The sequence below is a fragment of the Sphaerodactylus townsendi genome, linkage group LG07, assembly GCF_021028975.2.
Source record: "Sphaerodactylus townsendi isolate TG3544 linkage group LG07, MPM_Stown_v2.3, whole genome shotgun sequence".
Lineage (NCBI taxonomy): Eukaryota > Metazoa > Chordata > Lepidosauria > Squamata > Sphaerodactylidae > Sphaerodactylus > Sphaerodactylus townsendi.
Genome location: NC_059431.1, coordinates 80,109,532 through 80,128,799, shown reverse-complemented (window position 1 = coordinate 80,128,799; position 19,268 = coordinate 80,109,532). Strand labels below are relative to the sequence as shown.

Genomic DNA, 19,268 nt, shown 5'->3' with positions numbered 1-19,268 from the left:
TATCAAAATGATTACTTTCCCATAGTCACATCATCCCAAACATGGAGATATCTTAGTGACTTTCACTGTACTCTAGCAACCATTAACTGGATAAAAGGAACTCTGAAGGTAACAACCCTTATGGAGCTAACAGCACACACAGCACATTTCTGAGTTGCTTTAAAAAACAAACATGGTTTACAGAAGATGTGTCTGGTAGTGATAACATTTCAAGGGTGGGAATCTCAGCTGAAAACAGGTAACTTCTGTACTCTGAAAGTATTTTGTAAACTTTAGGTGGTTTGGAGCAACAATGGAGTATTGCATCTGGGGGGTTTCCCCTTTAAAATTCCAAGCTGCCGAAGAAAGCAAATGTTATTCTTGATTTTGTGATAACACCAGAGAAAGACAGAAAGTGAATGTGACTAATATAAGCCACTAGAGACCCAAGAACAATAGCACGTGCCCCTCGTAACTGGTGATACTTGCCCCAACTTTGAGAACAGCAAGATAAAGAATTACATTCCGTACCTCATCAGGGCACCCCTCAGGTCTTGGCAACCGTGCATTATTTTTCAAAAGCTCTATCAAATGGAACACGATCATCTGGTTTTGCTTATCATTGCCAATCATGCGCATGAACTCCTGAAACAGAAACCACCATGACTCTGGGTCAAACTGATAACACTGGAGCATGTGTAAATGTTTAAATGAAAGTTCTCAGCAGAGAGCCTGGTCTTTATATATATTTTTTTAATTTGATGCAATGCAATATGGCAGAGGCAAACTCTTGACACAGCAATGAAGCACCATTTTTTCAATGTAATTCTGAAGATAGTGCAGATACCTAAAATATGTTTGTATTATGCTAATGAATTTAACACTGTGCCTCTGATAGGGTTTTTACTTGTCACCATAAACAGAAATGGTTAAGAAAATGACGGTGGTGGTGGGGAACATGAGGAGGAAACAGAAAATCATGACACCGTTGGCTTGCTTGCCTGGGAAGCATCCTGGAATTTGAATGACCACACTGCAGAATTACACAGGATTTCCTAGGGCCCGCCCCCCAAGCTATGATTTATGTCCATGACTTGGACTGCTGTATTTTAAACTCAGTGTACTTTCTGCTCAATGTGTTTTCTAGCCATTACAAGGAAATTTAGAACGGTCAGAAAAATTGATCCATTCCAAATACAAATGATGGGAACTTGCCCATTTTGTGTGTACATCAAGATGGGATCTGTCAAAGTTCCTGTAAAGTATGCCCCAAACTAACACTTTTCTTTCCATGATCTATGTGTAAATTTCTGCTAATATTATCTTTTTAGTCTATGCTACAAAACATGAGCTGGAAAGAGAAAGAAGGATATTGCTGAAGACCCAGACTTATTTTGAGAGAACAAGGGTGATGCTATGGCATGGACATTTATTTATTATTCTTTTTATCTACATTATTTACAGTCCACCATTCTCATTTGAACTTAAAGTGGACTACCCAGAGTAAGTTAATACAATCAAAAATAGGATAGGACATCCAATAAACAATGCAACAGGATTTGGACTGTAGAAATCTGGAATAAATAAGAACTCAGAAACAGAACTGAAATAAAGCATAAGCATATATACAAACCGCTGGAGGGCTTTTGTTCTTGTCTATGTATGTGAAGAGTTCATATAGAACTACACCGAAGCTCCACATATCTGAGGCCACAGAAAACTTGTTGTCTGTCAGTGATTCTGGAGCATACCTATATCACAAGGGAAAGAAAATGGGAGACAGAATATGAAGCCCATAAAACACTGCATGGAAGTACCGGTACATTTATTATATTTCTAAACAGAATTAGGGACTTTTCAACCCTAATTCAAAAACCCAACATTTTAACGCAAAATGACACTTAGGATCAAGCAGCCAACAGACACTTACCAAAATATAGGGCTCTCGCCTGGCTCCTTAACTTTGTAGTACTCTTTGTCCTGAGGCAAAACTTTTGTCAAGCCAAAATCTCCAATTTTAACTCTGCTCTCATTCTCCACTAAGATATTCCGTGTTGCGAGATCTCTGTGGACGTACCTTTTTGTGCCCAGATACTCCATCCCCTGCACATAAACACGGTGTTATGAAATCATAGTTAGATGAATTGGTACGTAAGAATTAGAGAGAGGGAAAATACTACAAGCCACTTAACCCATGTCTGGAAACAGTTGTGATGTGACTCAGGTTTCCTTGTTTCCTGTGGAAACTGCTTTTGCTTTCAGTACCAAAAGCAAAACAAAAAGCAAAACACACCAACAGTAGCTCCTCACGGATTGGCTCACTGAGAAAAGGCCAAAAAAAGTCTAGCCTGTGTAACCCCCATGCCCAGAATGGGTTGGCCCAGAATGGGTTGACCCAGTAAGAGGGTGGAGACTCGAAGCAGCAGAGAGGCTGAAAGAGCTCCTTTGCAGAAGAACAAGGCTACCAGACTCGGACCTTGATTTCTATAAGCCCTTAACACCTTGTTAAGGTAATTGCAATATTGTTGGAAACTACTGGGAAGGTAGTTGTTGTTTTTGCTATGTTGTAAATGTTGGAGTTTATTGTTTCAGGGTTTCTTTTGTGGTTGTAATGGGTGAGAGTTCTCCTGGAGACCTTCATCATGTTGCAACCTGTTCATCAAGCCCTTGGAGTCTTCAGGAGCCAGCCAACTTGCAAAGAAGATTTGGACTTGGCAATATCAGTAGACTGTAAATAGAAGGACTTGAAATGCAACCTGAACAGGACCTTGAATTGTAACGTTAAATGTTGATGTTTTAAAAGTGTAAATTGTAAAGAAAAGTAAACCATTTTGTTGTTTAAAAATTGTTGTTGCAACTCATTCCAAGTACTGCCCCACAGAACCCACAAGCTGAGGTTACACCTGCTTCTGTTTTTTGTGCTATTAAGGTAAATATTATCACATCTTGATTTTTTGGATCAAGAACAGAAAAAAACATACTAGAAGGTATCAGGCAGAAGCATTCCCAAGTATGAGGATATCTATTTAATTTTGATTGAATCACCACCAGATGTCACCACTGGATTTGCTGCTAGGAGATGGGACCAAAATTATCTGAACAACCAGCATTCTCACACAAAAAATAGCCGCTCTGATACTCTGTGGAAAGTTTAGTTCTGGAAGGTCAGAAGAAGAAGGTTAAGAACATAAGAAAGAGCCTGCTGGATCGGACCAGAGTCGATCTAGTCCAGCACTCTGCTACTCGCAGTGGCCCACCAGATACCTTTGGGAGCTCACATGCAGGATGCAGAGGCATTCCTCCCATTGGGCAAAGTGGGCAGTTGCCCAGAGCTCCCTCTTGTGGTGGGCGCTAAAATGCAGGGTTCGTTTGTGGGATTTTTTGTATTTTCAGTGTTTTTCCCATTTTTGGCCTGCAGGGGGCACAGACTTTTGAGGGTCCATAACTTTGGACCCCCTGAACCAAACTTCACCAAACCTGGATAGTATCATTAGGAGAGTCTCCTAAAGATACCCTGAAAGTTTGGTGCTGCTAGCTTAACAATTGCACCCCTAACAGCAAATTTCCCCAGATTTTCCTTTTAACCCCCCCCCCCTTTGGCATGGTTTTAAAGGGAGAATATGAGATCCCCAGTTTAAACATTGAAAGTGATGCTGTTTCAGAGTGGGGGAGAATCAACCCCAAAATAGCATCACTTTCAATGTTATTTAAACTGGGGACCCCAGAGTCTCCCTTTAAGGTGGATTTAAAAGGAGAATCCAGGCTCCCTAGTTTAAACACCATTGAAAATGATGCTGTTTGGGGGTGGATTCCAGCATCACTTGTTTAAACTAGGGAGCCCAGATTCTCCTTTTAAATCCACCTTAAAGGGAGAATCTGGGGTTCCCAATTTAAATAACGTTGAAAGTGATGCTGTTTCCCCCAATTGCGGGGACTGGATACAACACCATAAAATGTTTTCATAGCAGTAGTAAAACATTTTGAAAGCATTTTGAAAATGTTTTCAAAAATATTTCTGTTGTGTGGCATGGCCCATTGGTGTGTTCAGATTTGTGAGTTGGGGCATGTTCTATAATGTAATGGTGACTTTGAAACGACCTGGTGGAAAAAAATCGTTGTTTGGTCACGGTGGGGGAGGGTGGCTGCCCAGCCGGCGGGGGGGGGGGGTATCAAACTCAGGTTTTGCCCAGGGCTCCAGTTTGCCTAGGTACTCCACTGGCAGGATGTGAAAGCAATGGCCTGCTGCTGCTGCTTCTCCCGAGCACCTGGTCTGCTAAGGCATTTGCAATCTCAGATCAAGGAGCATCAAGATTGGTAGCCATAGATCAACTTCTCCTCCATAAATCTGCCCAAGCCCCCTTTAAAGCTAACCAGGTTAATGGCCATCACCACCTCCTGTGGCAGCATATTCCAAACACCAAACACATTGTGTGAAGAAATGTTTCCTTTTATTAGTCCTAATTCTTCCCCCCAGTATTTTCAATGCATGACTCCTGGTTTTAGTATTGTGAGAAAGAGAGAAAAATTTCTCTCTGACAACATTTTCTGCCACATGCATAATTTTCAATCATATCCCCCCTCAGAAGTCTCCTCTCCAAACTAAAGAGTCCCAAACGCTGCAGCCTCTCCTCATAAGGAAGGTGCCCCAATCCTTCAATCATCCTTGTTGCCCTTCTCTGCACTTTTTCTATCTCTTCGATATCCTTTTTGAGATGTGGTGACCAGAACTGAACACAGTACTCCAAGTGTGGTCGTACCACTGCTTTATATAAGGGCATGACAATCTTTGCAGTTTTATTATCAATTCCTTTCCTAATTATCTCCAGCATAGAGTTTGCCTTTTTCACAGCTGCCATGCATTGAGTTGACATTCCCATGGAACTATCAACTAAGACACTCAAATCCCTTCCTTTCAGTTGGTCTGTGACTGATAGCACTGACCCCTGTAGCGTGTATGTGAAGTTTGGATTTATTGCCCCTATGTGCATCACTTTACATTTTGCCACATTGAATTGCATTTGCCATTTCTTAGCCCACTCACCTAATCTATAAAGGTTCAATTTGTTTATCAGGCTCCTCTATTTCCATTCATATCCCACACTGGGAGACTTAATGTTCTTTATCAGTGATAAATATTAGCCTTATTATATCATGTTTCAGCTAGGAAGACAAAGAATAACTTCTTGATTGACCTCAATGATAAACACAAAAATTCAACTTTCCATTAAATCTCTTCCTTTCAAAAAATATGTAACATCCATTAAAACAAGCAGGAAATGGAATCTTTACTGGACACAAAACAGTCCACATTTTGCCTGCACCTTCACCCCTCCCTGCAACAGATCTGGCAGTCAAGCCCATAAGGTGCACTGAGAGAGAGAACACGGGATGACTGAGCAACAGGATAAAGCCACAGCAAGCTCATTGAGGTAGCGGCACGAACCCTAAACTCTAGGAGGAAGCAGAAAAGAAGCAGGCAGAAAGCAAAAGGTGAGCTGTGCTTTTTTGGAGGGGTATTCTTAAGCTCAGATTTTTAACTGTGCACATTTTGGGAGGGCTTGTGTGTTTTCTTTTTGAGGACTTGGGAAGACTTTTGTGTGGGGATTTTTCTTTGTCCTGGTTGTGTGCTTGCCTCAGGCTTCTCAGAGGTGGGGCTTCCGGTAAGTTATTCAGCCAGTGATGTAGGTGTAGCTTTTCTATAGGGTGGGTTCAGGAGGCGGGGATCGGGGCCATGCCCCCACCCCCCCTGGGAAGGGCGTGCAGCACAACTAAGGGAATCCACCCACACAGGCAGCCGGCATCGCATACTTGCAAGCTGCAAGTCAGCCGGCTGGGGAAAGAAAGTCTCACCTCTCAGGAAGCAGGTTTTGAGCCCGGGAGCTCTCACGAGAGGCGAGACTTTCTTTCCCCGGGCAGCTGGCTTGCAGCTTGCAAGCGTGTGCGGGTGGCTTCCCTTAGTTCTGCTGTGCGTGCGTGCCCCCCCACCCCCCGTGCACTGGCTTCTTGTTGGGAGTGGGACGGACTGACGCCTTTTCAGTGCCACTGCCGCTCGGTTGCCTGGGCCTGGTGGGAGGCACAACTGGGGAGGACGGGATGTGCAGCTGGGGTGAAGGAGCGTCCAAGTCCCCCTGCCAGACATGTAATGGGGGGTTAAACCCATGAACCCCCCTTACCTACATCCCTGCATTCAGCTATCTTCAGCAATCTCACTGAGGTAGTGGCTCAGCTCCACTACTTTACTGTCCCAAAACGAAAACTCTTGGATATATGCCTCCTGGACTTGATAATTTATTTTTTATTTATGAATTAGCTCTAGAAATACTTCTTTGGATACCTCTGTTTGACTCAATTCTTCTCACGTCCCCGTTGAGAAATTCTTTACAAAGTCAGGTATCTGTATAATATTTTCCACAGTGAAGACAGATGCAAAGAATTTGTTTCATCTATACACAATTTTCCTTTCAGCATTCACTAAGTCTCTTATGCTTTTGTCATATAATGGTCTAACAACTTCCTTTGATAATTTCTTGCTTCTGATGAATTTAAATTGGTTGTCTGTTTGTCCAGCAACAAGCACCTCGAGTTCTTTCCTTGCCTGCCTTACCTTGTAACCTGCATTTCTTTTACCAGTTTTTGCCCCCTTAAATCTTTTCTATTTGAGTCAGACTCCCTTTTGCTAAAGAAATCCCACTCTTCCCAATTAGCAGTATACATTCTAGCTGAACTTCCACTATTGTGGTTTTAAATAGTCTCTACGCATCATGAAGAGCATGACCCTGCACTTCAATTTCATTTTCAATGAATCCCTTAATCTTTGAAAAGCTGCCTCTCTTGAAGCTTTACACAGCTGTGTTGGACTTCCCAGGCAGCTTACTGCTAACACGTAGGTTGAATTTGATAGCCCTGTACAGTGAAGCTATTGATGATAATGCAAATTAACCACAAGGAATAAATGCTTTAGTAAATAAATATACACATACATCCACAGTTCAAAGTGAAAAGCCTTGACAAACACACCTATCAGCATTAATGACACCTGTGGAATTTATTACCTTGCATATCTGTGAGGCGTACTGCAGGAGTTTCTTATGATCCAGTCTGTCTCTATGTTTCTGGATGTAGTCACGTAAACTTCCATAGGGTAAATATTCCATTATCAACTTCAGGTTTCTTCGACCTTTAAAATATAGTTTTAAAAAGTGTCAAACCCTCACTTTAAATTTTTCTAAAAGAAAATATTTAAATGTTACAATTTGTAGTAATTCCTTCATATAAAAGCTTTGACATTCTTCCACAGAATAGCAACAAATCCAAAATTGGCATATTTATTATTAATAAAAGGTAAGTATTCTACTGTTTATTTCCACAAATTTTGCCATTTGGCCAGTAAGAACATATCCAGAATCATGTCCAGGGGCAATTTCATGCTCCTTAGTCAGGGGTCTCCAAAGTACGGTCCACAGGCCACATCCAGGCTGCCAAATGATTCAATCTGGTCCGTGGCTGCTTGCCCTCCCTCCTGGCCTCTCTGCTACAGTGCAATCAGCAGCAGAGTGCAATCAGCCTGTTCAATGCTAGGCTGAGCCTGGCTGGCTCCAGCTCCACCTTATGCTGGCTCCGCCTTCGAAATCCATAGTAATGAGTACAACATTAATAGAAGTTCTCCAGTTTCAGTCCATTATGACTTTTATTACATTTTATGAGCTTTTTCATTAACATAAAAGGAAAGATTGTACTGGCTGGATCAGATTGTTTTATTTGTAGCATCAGTGGAATGGAAAAAAGTTTCAGAAGAAGGCAAAATAAACCTCAGCCTTAATATTGTATTTTTCAAGGAACAATGAATGCATGTTCTTTTTTATCTATCCTTATGCAATCAGTCATTAAAAGAGATGGTTAACAATAGCCAATTCCTCTCAAGCTTCCTGAATGACACATTTATAGTACGTAGAAAAGGTAAGGCATACATTTTCTAAATAAAATTACAGATATTTCTAGCTAAATATTAGCCAGGGCTAGGGGAATAGCATACAAACTATTGAAATTCTGTATGCTTTAGAAACAAAGCAACTGGAAGTTGAAAGACCAGGCAAGAAATTGCACATTAATTTCTCCCCTTCTAGATTTTAATTGTATAGGAAGGAGGTGAAGAAAAATTATACTGTGGTTTAGTTCCTTAATTTCTGATACTGCAAAATGTGACAATGCTGTCATGTATAACAATCACAAACATAATTGTTGTTTTTTAAAAATCACACTTTGTCTAAGAAGTCTGGATTGAAAAAAGATCCCCATACAGATTTCCTTTCTGCTCCTCCCTTTCTACAGTCTCCCAAAAAGTACTGAAAAGTGATCTTGAGGGAGGGAACCACTAGGAATAGTGTAGGATGCAGTATAGGGGCGGGGGGAGGTCTTGCACTTCCATTGGTAAGAAAGGGGCATTTGGATCCAACCCATTAGAAGAGTTCACTATGGTTACTTTCCTTTACCTGAACACATCCATTGATTCAAGTTGTGACAAGTGGAAATTTGTGTTGTTATTGATAGTAGAGAAAAGCTGAACGATAATTAAAATGCATATTTAAAATAAGTGGGAGGCAGGGGGAGAGAAAGTAAGAGCATGCCAGTGTGATACATTGTTAGCCAAGGATCTGGAAGACCCACATTCAAATCCCCATTCTGCTCTGAAAACTTTCTGGGTACTTTGGGGCAGTTATATATTGTCGACCTATCCCACCTCACAGCACAGTTGTGAAGGGGTCGAGACTGTTGTCTGCCACTTTGGGTCCCCACTGAGGAAAAAGGTGGGCTACAAATGAAATAAAAAACAATACTTTGGTTAATTGCTTTGGGAATTATATGAGGTATAAAATACAAATTTCACAAATTACCCAACTCACTTTTTAAAAATCACAGTGGACTCTGGGAAACTTAACTTTGTATACCAACTATAATATAGGAAATGTCTGCCTCTGATTAAAGGACTGTGTTTTGACATTGGCACTTACTGATTTCTGCTAACAGGGAACAATTTATAAAATGTGAAGGGATTGCTTGCTTTATAAAAAATGCTAACCGAAGACAGCTATTCAACATGCAGCTTACCAGCACTATAGCAGACTCCTTTGTACTTGACAATGTTGTCATGTTGCAGGGATTTGAGAATTTCAATTTCTCTTTCAAAGTCCCGCAGATGTTCTTCTGTGCTGTGCTGCAGCTTTTTAACAGCCACTACCTCCCCAGTATTGTCCTGAAGTGGATCGTATCGGCACATCTCCACACTGCCAAAATTCCCCTGCAAAGCAAATCAACACACATTTCTACCAAAAACATAACAGCAGAACACTTGATAGGTTGTTTTCCTAGAACCAGTGACCTGTGTGACTGAGGCCATTCAACCAAACACAGTCCATTCAGTCTCGTGCTTTTGCAGTCCTAAGCAGGACTGCACATCACCGGAACATTCCTCATGAATTCAAAAAGCACTGCATTTTGTTAGGATTTTAAGTCATCCAATAATCCCAACCCAACCTGAGGAACAGCTTGCACAATGCATATTTAAGTGCAAGAAAAAAAATGTTAAAGTGGAGCCAGGAAAGGAACGGAAACTGAAATGCAAATACACTATAAGCTTTGCAAGCCAAAGCCTCACAATAAAAAGAATGTATTCTAGCACAGCAGCCACAGAAAGTTTTCGAGCTCCCAGGGTTATCGACTAGGCAGAACCTAAGAGTCAGTGATGGTAAGATGTACAACATGAGCTTAATTATCAGAGTCAGAACAGGCAAGTTAAAAGCCCATGTCTTGTTCTCCCCATTAAGCCAATTCTTCCCAAATCACACTGTCATGACCAGCCAGTTATACATGTAATTATCTTATCCTCATAGATTCCATGTGGATCAATATGACGACAGGGTTGCTGGGTATTCCACCCATGGCCCAGGTGCCCCATCCTCTACTCCCAATCACCATAATAAAGAGGTGATACCATGAAAAAAAAAGAATGGCATTAAATAAGAAAAGAAATAAACATATAAAGTGTTAATTACATTAAATTATGAACATTGGTTGTAGCCCTCCTTTGCTGCTGCATGCCTCTGCAAGGCCACAAATCTAAGCTGCCTACCTTGCCAAGCTGCTGTAAGAACTTGAGGTGTCTCTCTTCAAAATGTGTCGGATCTCTGCTTGCAAAAGCCCCAGAAAATCCAAATGCACCAGTTCTCAAATTTGGCAACATGTCATTTTCTGTCAATAGTTCATAATCTTGGGGAAAACAGAGAAACAGGGAAAAAACTACTTAACCAGGTTCTCCATAATGCCTAATCAACAAATAGACGGTCATAGCAGGCCGATCAATTTGCTCTCACCATCAAAAAAAAAGATATGAATGCAGTATACTAGTTTTCTATCATAATGTTGTTAAGTAGCAACCTAGTATCTTTCAGAAGTCCCAATACAAGGTTGCTTCACTTATGTTTATGAGCACACACAACATTTGAGATGAAGATGTAATTTATGCATACAATGAAGATGTGTTTGCAAACACATATATCACGTAACAAACAAATGGGCTGGGATACAGGGCTAGCACATAGTCCAGTAAAAACAATGAGAAGGGGGTGGAGGTCTCGGTGACATTGCCCCTGTAGTGCAAGAGATAGAAATCTGCCATCTGAATTTTCTTTGGGTGAATGGGGAGCACACCACTCAATCATTATGAACTAGTGCAGAGGTCTGCAACCTGTGGCTCTCCAGATGTTCATGGATTACAAATCCCATCAGTCCCTACCAGCATGGCCAATATGCCATGCTGGCAGGGGCTGATGGGAATTGTAGTCCATGAACATCTGGAGAGCCACAGGTTGCAGACCCCTGAACTAGTGGGACCCTTTAAAATGTTAGCAAAATTGTGGAATAAACACAAGTATTGATAAGGGGAAGTTAAGAGCCTTGCAGAAAACTGATCAAAGAGAAATACTCAAAATTTAAAGAGTACTTTGTATTGTATTCATAAAGCACTTCACATAAAGTGTACTCTTTCCAACTGCCTTGTAAACAAGGTCATAATTGTTATCTCCAGTTTGCAATGAGGAATGGGGCTGAAGAAGCGGCTTGCCCAAGTAAGTTCCTGGCTCTTAGCTTACTGCTACACCAGCCCTCTGAATTGGCAATTAAGGTGAATGGCTACTAAATGACACCTCTTCCCTGGCAACCCTTCGCCTAGGCAACACAATACATTTTTATAGCAGGCTGAGAAATGGACAGTCATGCAAACCCTGTAACCCTTTCTCTGTTAACATACCTGGAGTGAACAAACTGTTAAGATCACGTATAATTGCTCTGAATGAAGGCCTAAAGTCTGGTTCATAATCCATGCAATTATTTATTAGATTGGCCAGTTCTGTCCAGTTTGGAGCAGGAAGCTGGTGCCTATCTTCATAAAACTGTAGTTTCTAGAATTCAAGATGGTATAAGGATGATTAAAAACAGCTTTAGAACAAATTCTCAGCAGCTTTGGAACAAAATACAGTATGTTTTCAACAACAAAGGGTGGATGAGGGATTTTGTCAAGCCTTTGAAGGAGATATTGCAAGCAACAAGTATGGTGCAGCAGTGAATGCCCTGCCTCTTTAAACCAACTCAATCTGAGTTTCCCAGTTAAGTTTCTTGCAAGTCAGTGAAACTCTTCAACAATACTGTAAACAAACACAGAACAGAAGAGCCTCTTGCACTGGGGAAGATTCCTTGCATTGGAAGGAAGTCCCACCATTAGCAGAACAAATCTGTGGGATCCAACCTACTGAAACCTTTGAATAATTCCAATTTAGCCTCTTTACACTGGAGTACCCCTTTGAAGGCTTTTGTTGATGAACTGTGACTTTCGGGTTGAAAATAGAATAGTCCAATAGACTGAGAGGTTCTTCCACTGGTTTTCTGAATACTGTGATTTTTAGTGTCAGATTTTTGACCATTTATACTTTTAAGTAGGGACTTGCTATTTGTCTTACGTAGAAATCAAGACTCAGTGTAGACACATGAATGGGAGAGTGAGGCCAAGATAGTAGAGCCAATGTTATTAGGTCTGTAATAATATTGCCTGTCAAAATTTTCTACCTGGTTCTAATTGCCTGGAGAGCTCAAATTCCACATCCAACATTTATTGTTATACAGTCAATAATCAGCATAAATGTCACAATTTCCTAAAACCATTAATAACCCATAAAATAATATCCACTTAAAATTCTGTAAATGCATAGGAAAACATTATAATTAAAAGTATAGAAGATTTTAAAGTTCCAGTAGTTAATCTTAACCTTAATCCAACAATATCTGGTGAATTGTTCTAGCAATAGTATGCTCCATGACCTTTGAGTTGATATCTACAAGAAGCATCTTAAAATATACTGAACCCAAACAGCCAGGATAACTGTTGAACAAAGGAGTGATACACTTAAAAAGGAGGCTCTTGATAAAAGGGGCAGCAGAGTAAAACGTGCTCTGAGCTTTCAATTTTCCCCAATTTCACTCAAACCTTTTTATAACATCCACCCAGGACTGCTGATGGGAATGCTTGGCATCCTGCAAGGATGAATGCCTGCTTCTGACTACAGGTCTCCAGTTGAGAAAGATAAGGGGAAACTACAGATCTAGTATTTTCTGGAAACAGGATAGCAGAAGATTTCTCTGCCTGCCTCTCTATCAATCACCCTTTGCTTTGAAGCTTGAATTAGAAACCTGAGATTTGAGATATTGCTTAATGTTTATAGCTCTCATGACAGCAAAAGAAAAAAGCCAAGTAAAATTGAACTAATTATATGAATCTATTGCAAGTCTAGGGAATAACAAGGGGGGGGGAAAGAGATCCATAACAGCTTATGTTTTAAATCTCATTCTGCCAGTTTGATCATTTGATGCATGGTAAGTGGTGTTTCTACTACAGATCACCTGTATTATGTAAGATTTATTAGATCCAAAGTTTGAAGACAGGGGACTGTTGCCAATTTTTATTTCTTATAAAGTATACTTTGGAACTAACCAATAATTATGAGGATGATGCAGTTGGACAAAGCTAAAACTTCACCTAACTGCAGCTTCCGCTGGCTCTGAGGTCTGCAACCTGTGGCTCTCCAGGTGTTCATGGACTACAAATCCTATCAGCCCCTGCCAGCATGTGGCCATGTGGAATTGTAGTCCATGAACATCTGGAGAGCTGCAGGTTGCAGACCCCTGCGCTGGCTGATTTAATTTTTTTCTGAAATATAAATGCCCATTAAAGAAAAAAGTTGTAATGAAACTTCAAGGCTCATTCTCTAAAAATGATAATAAAAATGCAAATAAATAGACCCCAGGAAATGACTTCATGCCACCAGAATTACTGAAATCCAATGCAGAATGGTGGGCACCGGTATTGGCCAAACTTTTTTCCCATATTAATAGCACCGGTCATATTCCATCAGACTGGAATGCCGCAATTATCGTTCCCATTTTTAAAAAAGGTTTGTCCACAGAACCGGCTAATTATAGACCAATTAGCCTTCTTAATGTCACGAGCAAACTTTATACTAAATATCTGAGTACAAAACTTTTAGAATGGATGGATAGGGAAAATATATTGGCAGATGAACAGGCAGGCTTCCGCAAAGGCCGGTCGACAATGGACCAGTGCCTAATACTTAACTATTTGATAGAGAAATATGTAAATATTAAAAAAGGATCTCTATTTGCAGCCTTCATTGACCTTAGAGCCGCATTTGATAATGTCACACGAGTCGACTATGGACAAAACTAGTGAAAACTAATATTGATAGGCGTCTCCTCCATCTAATTATCAAGTTACGACGAAAATACAACTGTACAGATAAGGTTTCGCATGATGGCAGGCCTAACAGCACCCATTCCTACCAGAAGGGTGAGGCAAGGGTGTCTCCTAGCTCCTCATTTATTTAACATCTATGTTAATACACTTATAACTGCATTTCAAGGGGCGAATACCCACGCACCTTCCCTTACCCCCAATAAAAGAATAGCCATTCTTATGTATGCAGATGATGCAAGTGGTATTATCTCTTACAAGGGTGGGACTGAAGAGAGCACTGAGGATTTTTGACCAAAAGTGCACCAAGAACTGTTAAACATCAATTATACCAAGACTAAGATAGTGCACTTCAACACTAAAACTCAAGAGATCTAAATGGCAGCTGAAAGGGCAACAGATAGAGCAAACAAAATGTTTCAAATATCTAGGAGTGGTGTACCAATACAATGGGAAGCCCACAGCCCATGTACAATCAGTTATTCAATCGGCTCAAAGAAGTTCACAGGCAATCTTGAGGTTTTCACTCACAGGGGAACGGATTCATCCCAAGTGCAGTTAGGACTGTTTGAGGCGAAAGCCTTAGGGCAATTGGCCTATGGTGCTCCGTTGGCTATAAATGATTTCAGATTTTGTGCCTTTGGAGAGAGTCCTATCGATCTTTCTGAGATACTTGTTTAATACACCGAAATGTACAGCCAATGTGGTATTAAGGCAAGAAGCAGGGATGGCCAAAGTCGAGACCATCTTTTGGAAATTAACCATCAAATACTGGCTTAAAGTACTTTCCTGTCCCCAGGGATTAATGCCTTCATTATTGGCAGCAACACCCTACCCTGGATGGCTAGAAAAGATTACATCAAAACTCAGACAGTGTGGTCTTGATCCAATGCAACTTTTGGAGATTGGAAGTAGCAGAGCAATGGGTATGGTCCACCAACGCCTTACTGACATTGAGTTGCAAAACAGATTTCCGCTACCTGTCCTATATAAACCACTCAAAATCATGGATAGGTATTTCAGCTGCACCTTATCTATCCGTAATAACATCAGCAAGAAGCCGATGGGCTTTTTCTAGGGCTCGCTTCGATGCCTTCCCATCAGCTAATCTGATGGGACGATTCCAAAACATTCCAAGGCACAGGAGAACCTGTGTGTGCGGCTCAGGGGAAGTAGACTCAATGTCACATATCTTACTGCATTGCAAGTTACATGAAGGTGAAAGGAAGCTGTTGATCCAACCATTGTTAACTCGTCATGTATATCCATTCATAGATAACTCGGATACGAATTCTGTAAGAATATTATTAGAAGATCGTGTTTCTGCCATCTCACAGAAGGTAGCTAAATTTTGCATACTGGTACACAACAAGCGTAGTTCCTTATTAAAACAAAGAGCCGCACTGTGTGATGAGGACTGTAATAATGCCTGAAGCTAATGTTATTTATTAATAGATTTTATAATGGATTTTAATTTATATTATATTTTTGTATAAGTGGAGTGCTATGTATTCACATGTACTCTGATTTTAAACTATTGGCTGGCCAAAAGGCCGTAATAATAAATATCTATCTATCTGCAAATAAATAGAAAAGTCCACAAGGACTTTTGCTATCATATTTACAGAATGAGCCTTGAAGTTTCATTACGAGGTCGGCATTGAGTCTAGATTTCCGGCTAGCTTGTTCTTGTGCAGATGGCTGGTTTGTTACGTACTTGTAAACGTGTGTACATTTCCATTTAAGATTGTAATGAAACGTAAGTTAAAAAGTCTGTTGTTATGGCACTCCAGTTGGAGGCTTTATTTTGTCAGCATTCAGCTGTAGCCTTGAGGTACAATTTTGTCCTTTACTACCTGGTAATGGTCAGAAGCAAATGAAGAAACTGTAAATTTGACTACTGCATTAGTAATATCACTGCAAATATTGTAAGATCAAAATGTTAAACTCCACATTACTCTTACTCTCTGAGAATCCAGTGCACTGAGAGGCTTGTCTCCCCCACTGCAGATTTCCCACAGAGTGGTCCCAAAACTCCATTTATCTGTCGCCAAACTCAACTGCTTGGGATTTTCTATGCATTCGGGTGGAACCCAGGGTATCCTCTCAAGAAGAACTAGATAATCGGGAAGACAAAGGTTAATCATTATTGAGAATAAATTCTTTACTACTGCATTTTGTAATCTGCCTTGAGTCTGAGTGACAAAGGCTAGGTGTATGTAAGTCAGTAAGTACTGCTAAATAACAAGGGGAATAATTGCTGACCTGTAGAAAACAATTCACAAATGCTCACATATAATATAGCCCTAAGCATCCGAGGCTTTCGATTCTATTTTGTTGAGGAAAATGTTCTGCAGACATACAAGGACTTCCCATTACAAGAAGAAAAATTCTTCTGATTCTAGCAAAGAACAGGGAATCTCTGAATATGGAGCGTAAAGCATTAGATTATGGCCAGGGTGCTGATTCTATTTTGTAACTTCCTCTGAGTGAGTTTGGCAGATTAGGAGACTGCAAAAGTAAAAAAAATTCCAAGTGCCTTGGTGCCTGGAATAGACAGTTTTTCAAAACCATTTCATATTAACCTTCAGATGCCTCTGTCTTGTATGGCATTCTCTTTTCCATTCTATGCCACAAGATCATTTGGGCAGCACAGAAGTTATCTCACATTAATTATTTATCATTAAGTTGTGCTTTTCAGACTGAATTTTAAGAAATAAGTAGCCCAGCTTTTAATGCCAGGTTTTAGTATTTGCCATCTCAATCATTGGATTTGGTCAGGCTATTAAATAAAAAAGGAGGCAAATACGTAAGATGCATTGGCCTGATTAAAATAGTATATGCTGTTTGAAATCCCAGTCCTGGGAAACCAACTGAAATGTTATAAGTGAACAGAGACCAGATTTTACCTTTTTGCAAGTGTGTCTGGCTAACGAAACAAATATGTCTAAGGCAGGCAAAATTAGTAATTTTTGTAAATGTGCGTGTGTGTGATTACTTAGAGAAGCGAGTCTAATGGTTCAAAAGCTTGTGTGCTGGACTAGGATCAATAGTCACCCAGACAATTTTGAAGCCCTTGGCAAATCTTTTTCTGTCTTGTGATATTGTTGGTGCCGCCCAATTCTTTCTGCACACATAGGATTAGATGCATCTTTTTGGAACCTCAGTACAATTTCCAATGCTTACCTTGGAAAATTTTTGATGCAGGTTCATGCTGCCTAACTTATTCTATTATTTATTATAGGGCTTCCCATACAGTGCCGCTGAATTATGAACAATGCACATAATTACATATTGACATTTTCAAGGCAACAAGTTAACCATTGAAATGGTAGAATCAGAGACTTACTGTCTTTGGGCAACACTGTAATGCTGATTCCGGGATCACTAAGCTTGATAAAAGGAAGGTTCCCCGACTTCCTATCTTCTTCTCTGATAAGCAAAATATTTTTTGCACATACATTCCCATGAACAAGGCTTTTATCTTCCTGGTAAAGACAAATAGTGTTATTTAGGTTTTTTCCCCTCTCCCAACACAAATCATTTACCATTTCAAGCTTCTGTAACACTGTAAAAATAATGTCGGACACTAAAGCATGGAAGATTTTCTACTGGAAACAAATTCCCAAGTGTGGTAAGGACAACAGTCTAAAGTCCCAGGTTCCACGGATGGGAACTCAGAGGATTCCACTGAGAACCCTAAGCAAGCAGAGTCTGTCTATTGTTTGCAGTATCAGCACACTCCTCAGATTCCATCCAGAGTCAACTGCTGCTCTGATGGAGGAGTGCCTTGCTTCTACATTGAAGTCTCACAATTTCAGGCTACAAACTGAATGAAAACTCATTAATAAAACTGTTTGAAAACTGGCAGATAATTTACATTGTATGATTTCCCCACAGATGCATTTTGAATCTTGGATACCTTTGTATTTTAAAATAACTATGACAAGAACAAAGTATATCTCCCCCAAAAAAGGTAGGGGAGGGGGACAGGATGGCACACATTTCCTACACATGCCCAACAGTAACATTAATATTTTCTCTACATTCCACAAGATACCGAATAAGTTTTTCCTTTTCTAAGGATCAGCCTTTATTAAAATGGTCTGTATTCTACACATCAGAATGTGTGAAGCCTCTATGTGAAAGCATGTGAAATATTTACCATAGGAAAGCAGCTTAAAGAAGTAGGGGGCACCTACCCAAAACAACTCAGACTGTTTGCTTTGGAATCACACCGAAACAGCTACTTACCAGAAAATGCATGGCCATTGCTAGCTGCTTGGCAACTTCCAGTTTCCACAAAATGTTTATAGAATATTTATTCTTTTTCAAATAAGTGTCCAACGATCCAAACTTTACAAACTCCTGTACAAGAATATCTGATAAAAAAACAAAAGAAATCCCAAGCCATCAATGCTTTCTAACCTCAATGCTGTTACACTTCAAAATCATTATCCTTCTTCACAGTTGTGCCACATTTTTTAAAAATGGCTATTTTCCCTGTAGTCTAGTGTGCATCTCCAGTTATGCATCAGACATTCAAAATATCCAAGCAGACCTGAGATTTTCTATCTTCATTTCTAGGCTGACCTTTTCTAAACTGTACAGACATTAAAAATGATAACACGAAGCACAGATTCCAATATACACTTTGCATTATACAATGTCAATATATCAGTGTACATTGCACATTTTTGGTTACTTAAAATCCCGAATTTTAAAAGGCAGCAATCCCAAACTGTTCTCAGAATCATAATTTTGAAAGCATTAAGAAGTTACTTTAAGAAGTTCAGCAGAATCTCTGCTAGCTGGCAACTAGACACTGACAAACCTATCTAGAGCGCTGCAAAAAGCAATTTATTCAGTACTATCACAGGACTCACAACAGACAAAAGAATAACTCATCTATACTGATTCTTCTATGTAAAAAGGAAGCCTGCAAATAGCACTGCAGTTTTTTATAGTTGCCCTTTTCTCGTTTATATGAGGAGGATGGTTAGAGCAAAAAGCTCCCTGCCCCACTATTGCAGGCATGGGTGAGCAGGAATCCAGCAGGGACTAAACCTCAGGTCAAATGTGCCAATTGCCAACCACTAAAAGAGAGAGCTGATATACAAGGCTTTCTTGTTGCTGGGTGTTTTTATCACTCAGGACCCTGCGAGACTTGCAGAGTTTTTGCAGGGCCTGCAAGAAGGACCCGTTCCGCCAGGCATTCGGCCAGCCTGGTTAGGCACATGATCTACCATTCCACCTGGCCTCCCATGGGAGTGGGGGTGGGGAGAGAAAGAAGTAGGGCGCCATCTGTATTATTTTTATGGTTCTGGTTTTATTGAGTATGTTGGAATTTTTATACTGTGTTTTAATGTATGTTTTAAAAACTGTTGTTCACCGGCCTGAGCCCCTAGGGGGAGGGCAGTTCACAAATTTAATAAATAAATAAATAATCAATCAATCCTAGGTGGTGTGGGTTTTC

The 19,268-nt window shown here is 40.3% G+C and overlaps 1 protein-coding gene across 3 annotated transcripts in view; it reads right to left on the bottom strand.

Moving 5' to 3' along the window:
- The window catches only part of JAK2 (Janus kinase 2), a 91,103-nt gene that overhangs the window by 4,411 nt on the left and 67,424 nt on the right, over positions 1-19,268 (bottom strand). For 2 of the 3 annotated variants that reach the window (XM_048503149.1, XM_048503150.1), the window contains 10 exons: positions 18,047-18,174; positions 17,142-17,280; positions 15,751-15,908; positions 11,282-11,432; positions 10,106-10,242; positions 9,085-9,274; positions 7,032-7,156; positions 1,910-2,082; positions 1,613-1,730; positions 511-624 (listed from right to left, as the gene is read on the bottom strand). In XM_048503149.1, the coding sequence (XP_048359106.1) occupies positions 511-624; positions 1,613-1,730; positions 1,910-2,082; positions 7,032-7,156; positions 9,085-9,274; positions 10,106-10,242; positions 11,282-11,432; positions 15,751-15,908; positions 17,142-17,280; positions 18,047-18,174 (1,433 nt within the window). The remainder of the gene's footprint in view (positions 1-510; positions 625-1,612; positions 1,731-1,909; positions 2,083-7,031; positions 7,157-9,084; positions 9,275-10,105; positions 10,243-11,281; positions 11,433-15,750; positions 15,909-17,141; positions 17,281-18,046; positions 18,175-19,268) is intronic. The other variant, XM_048503148.1, reaches the window with a different exon arrangement.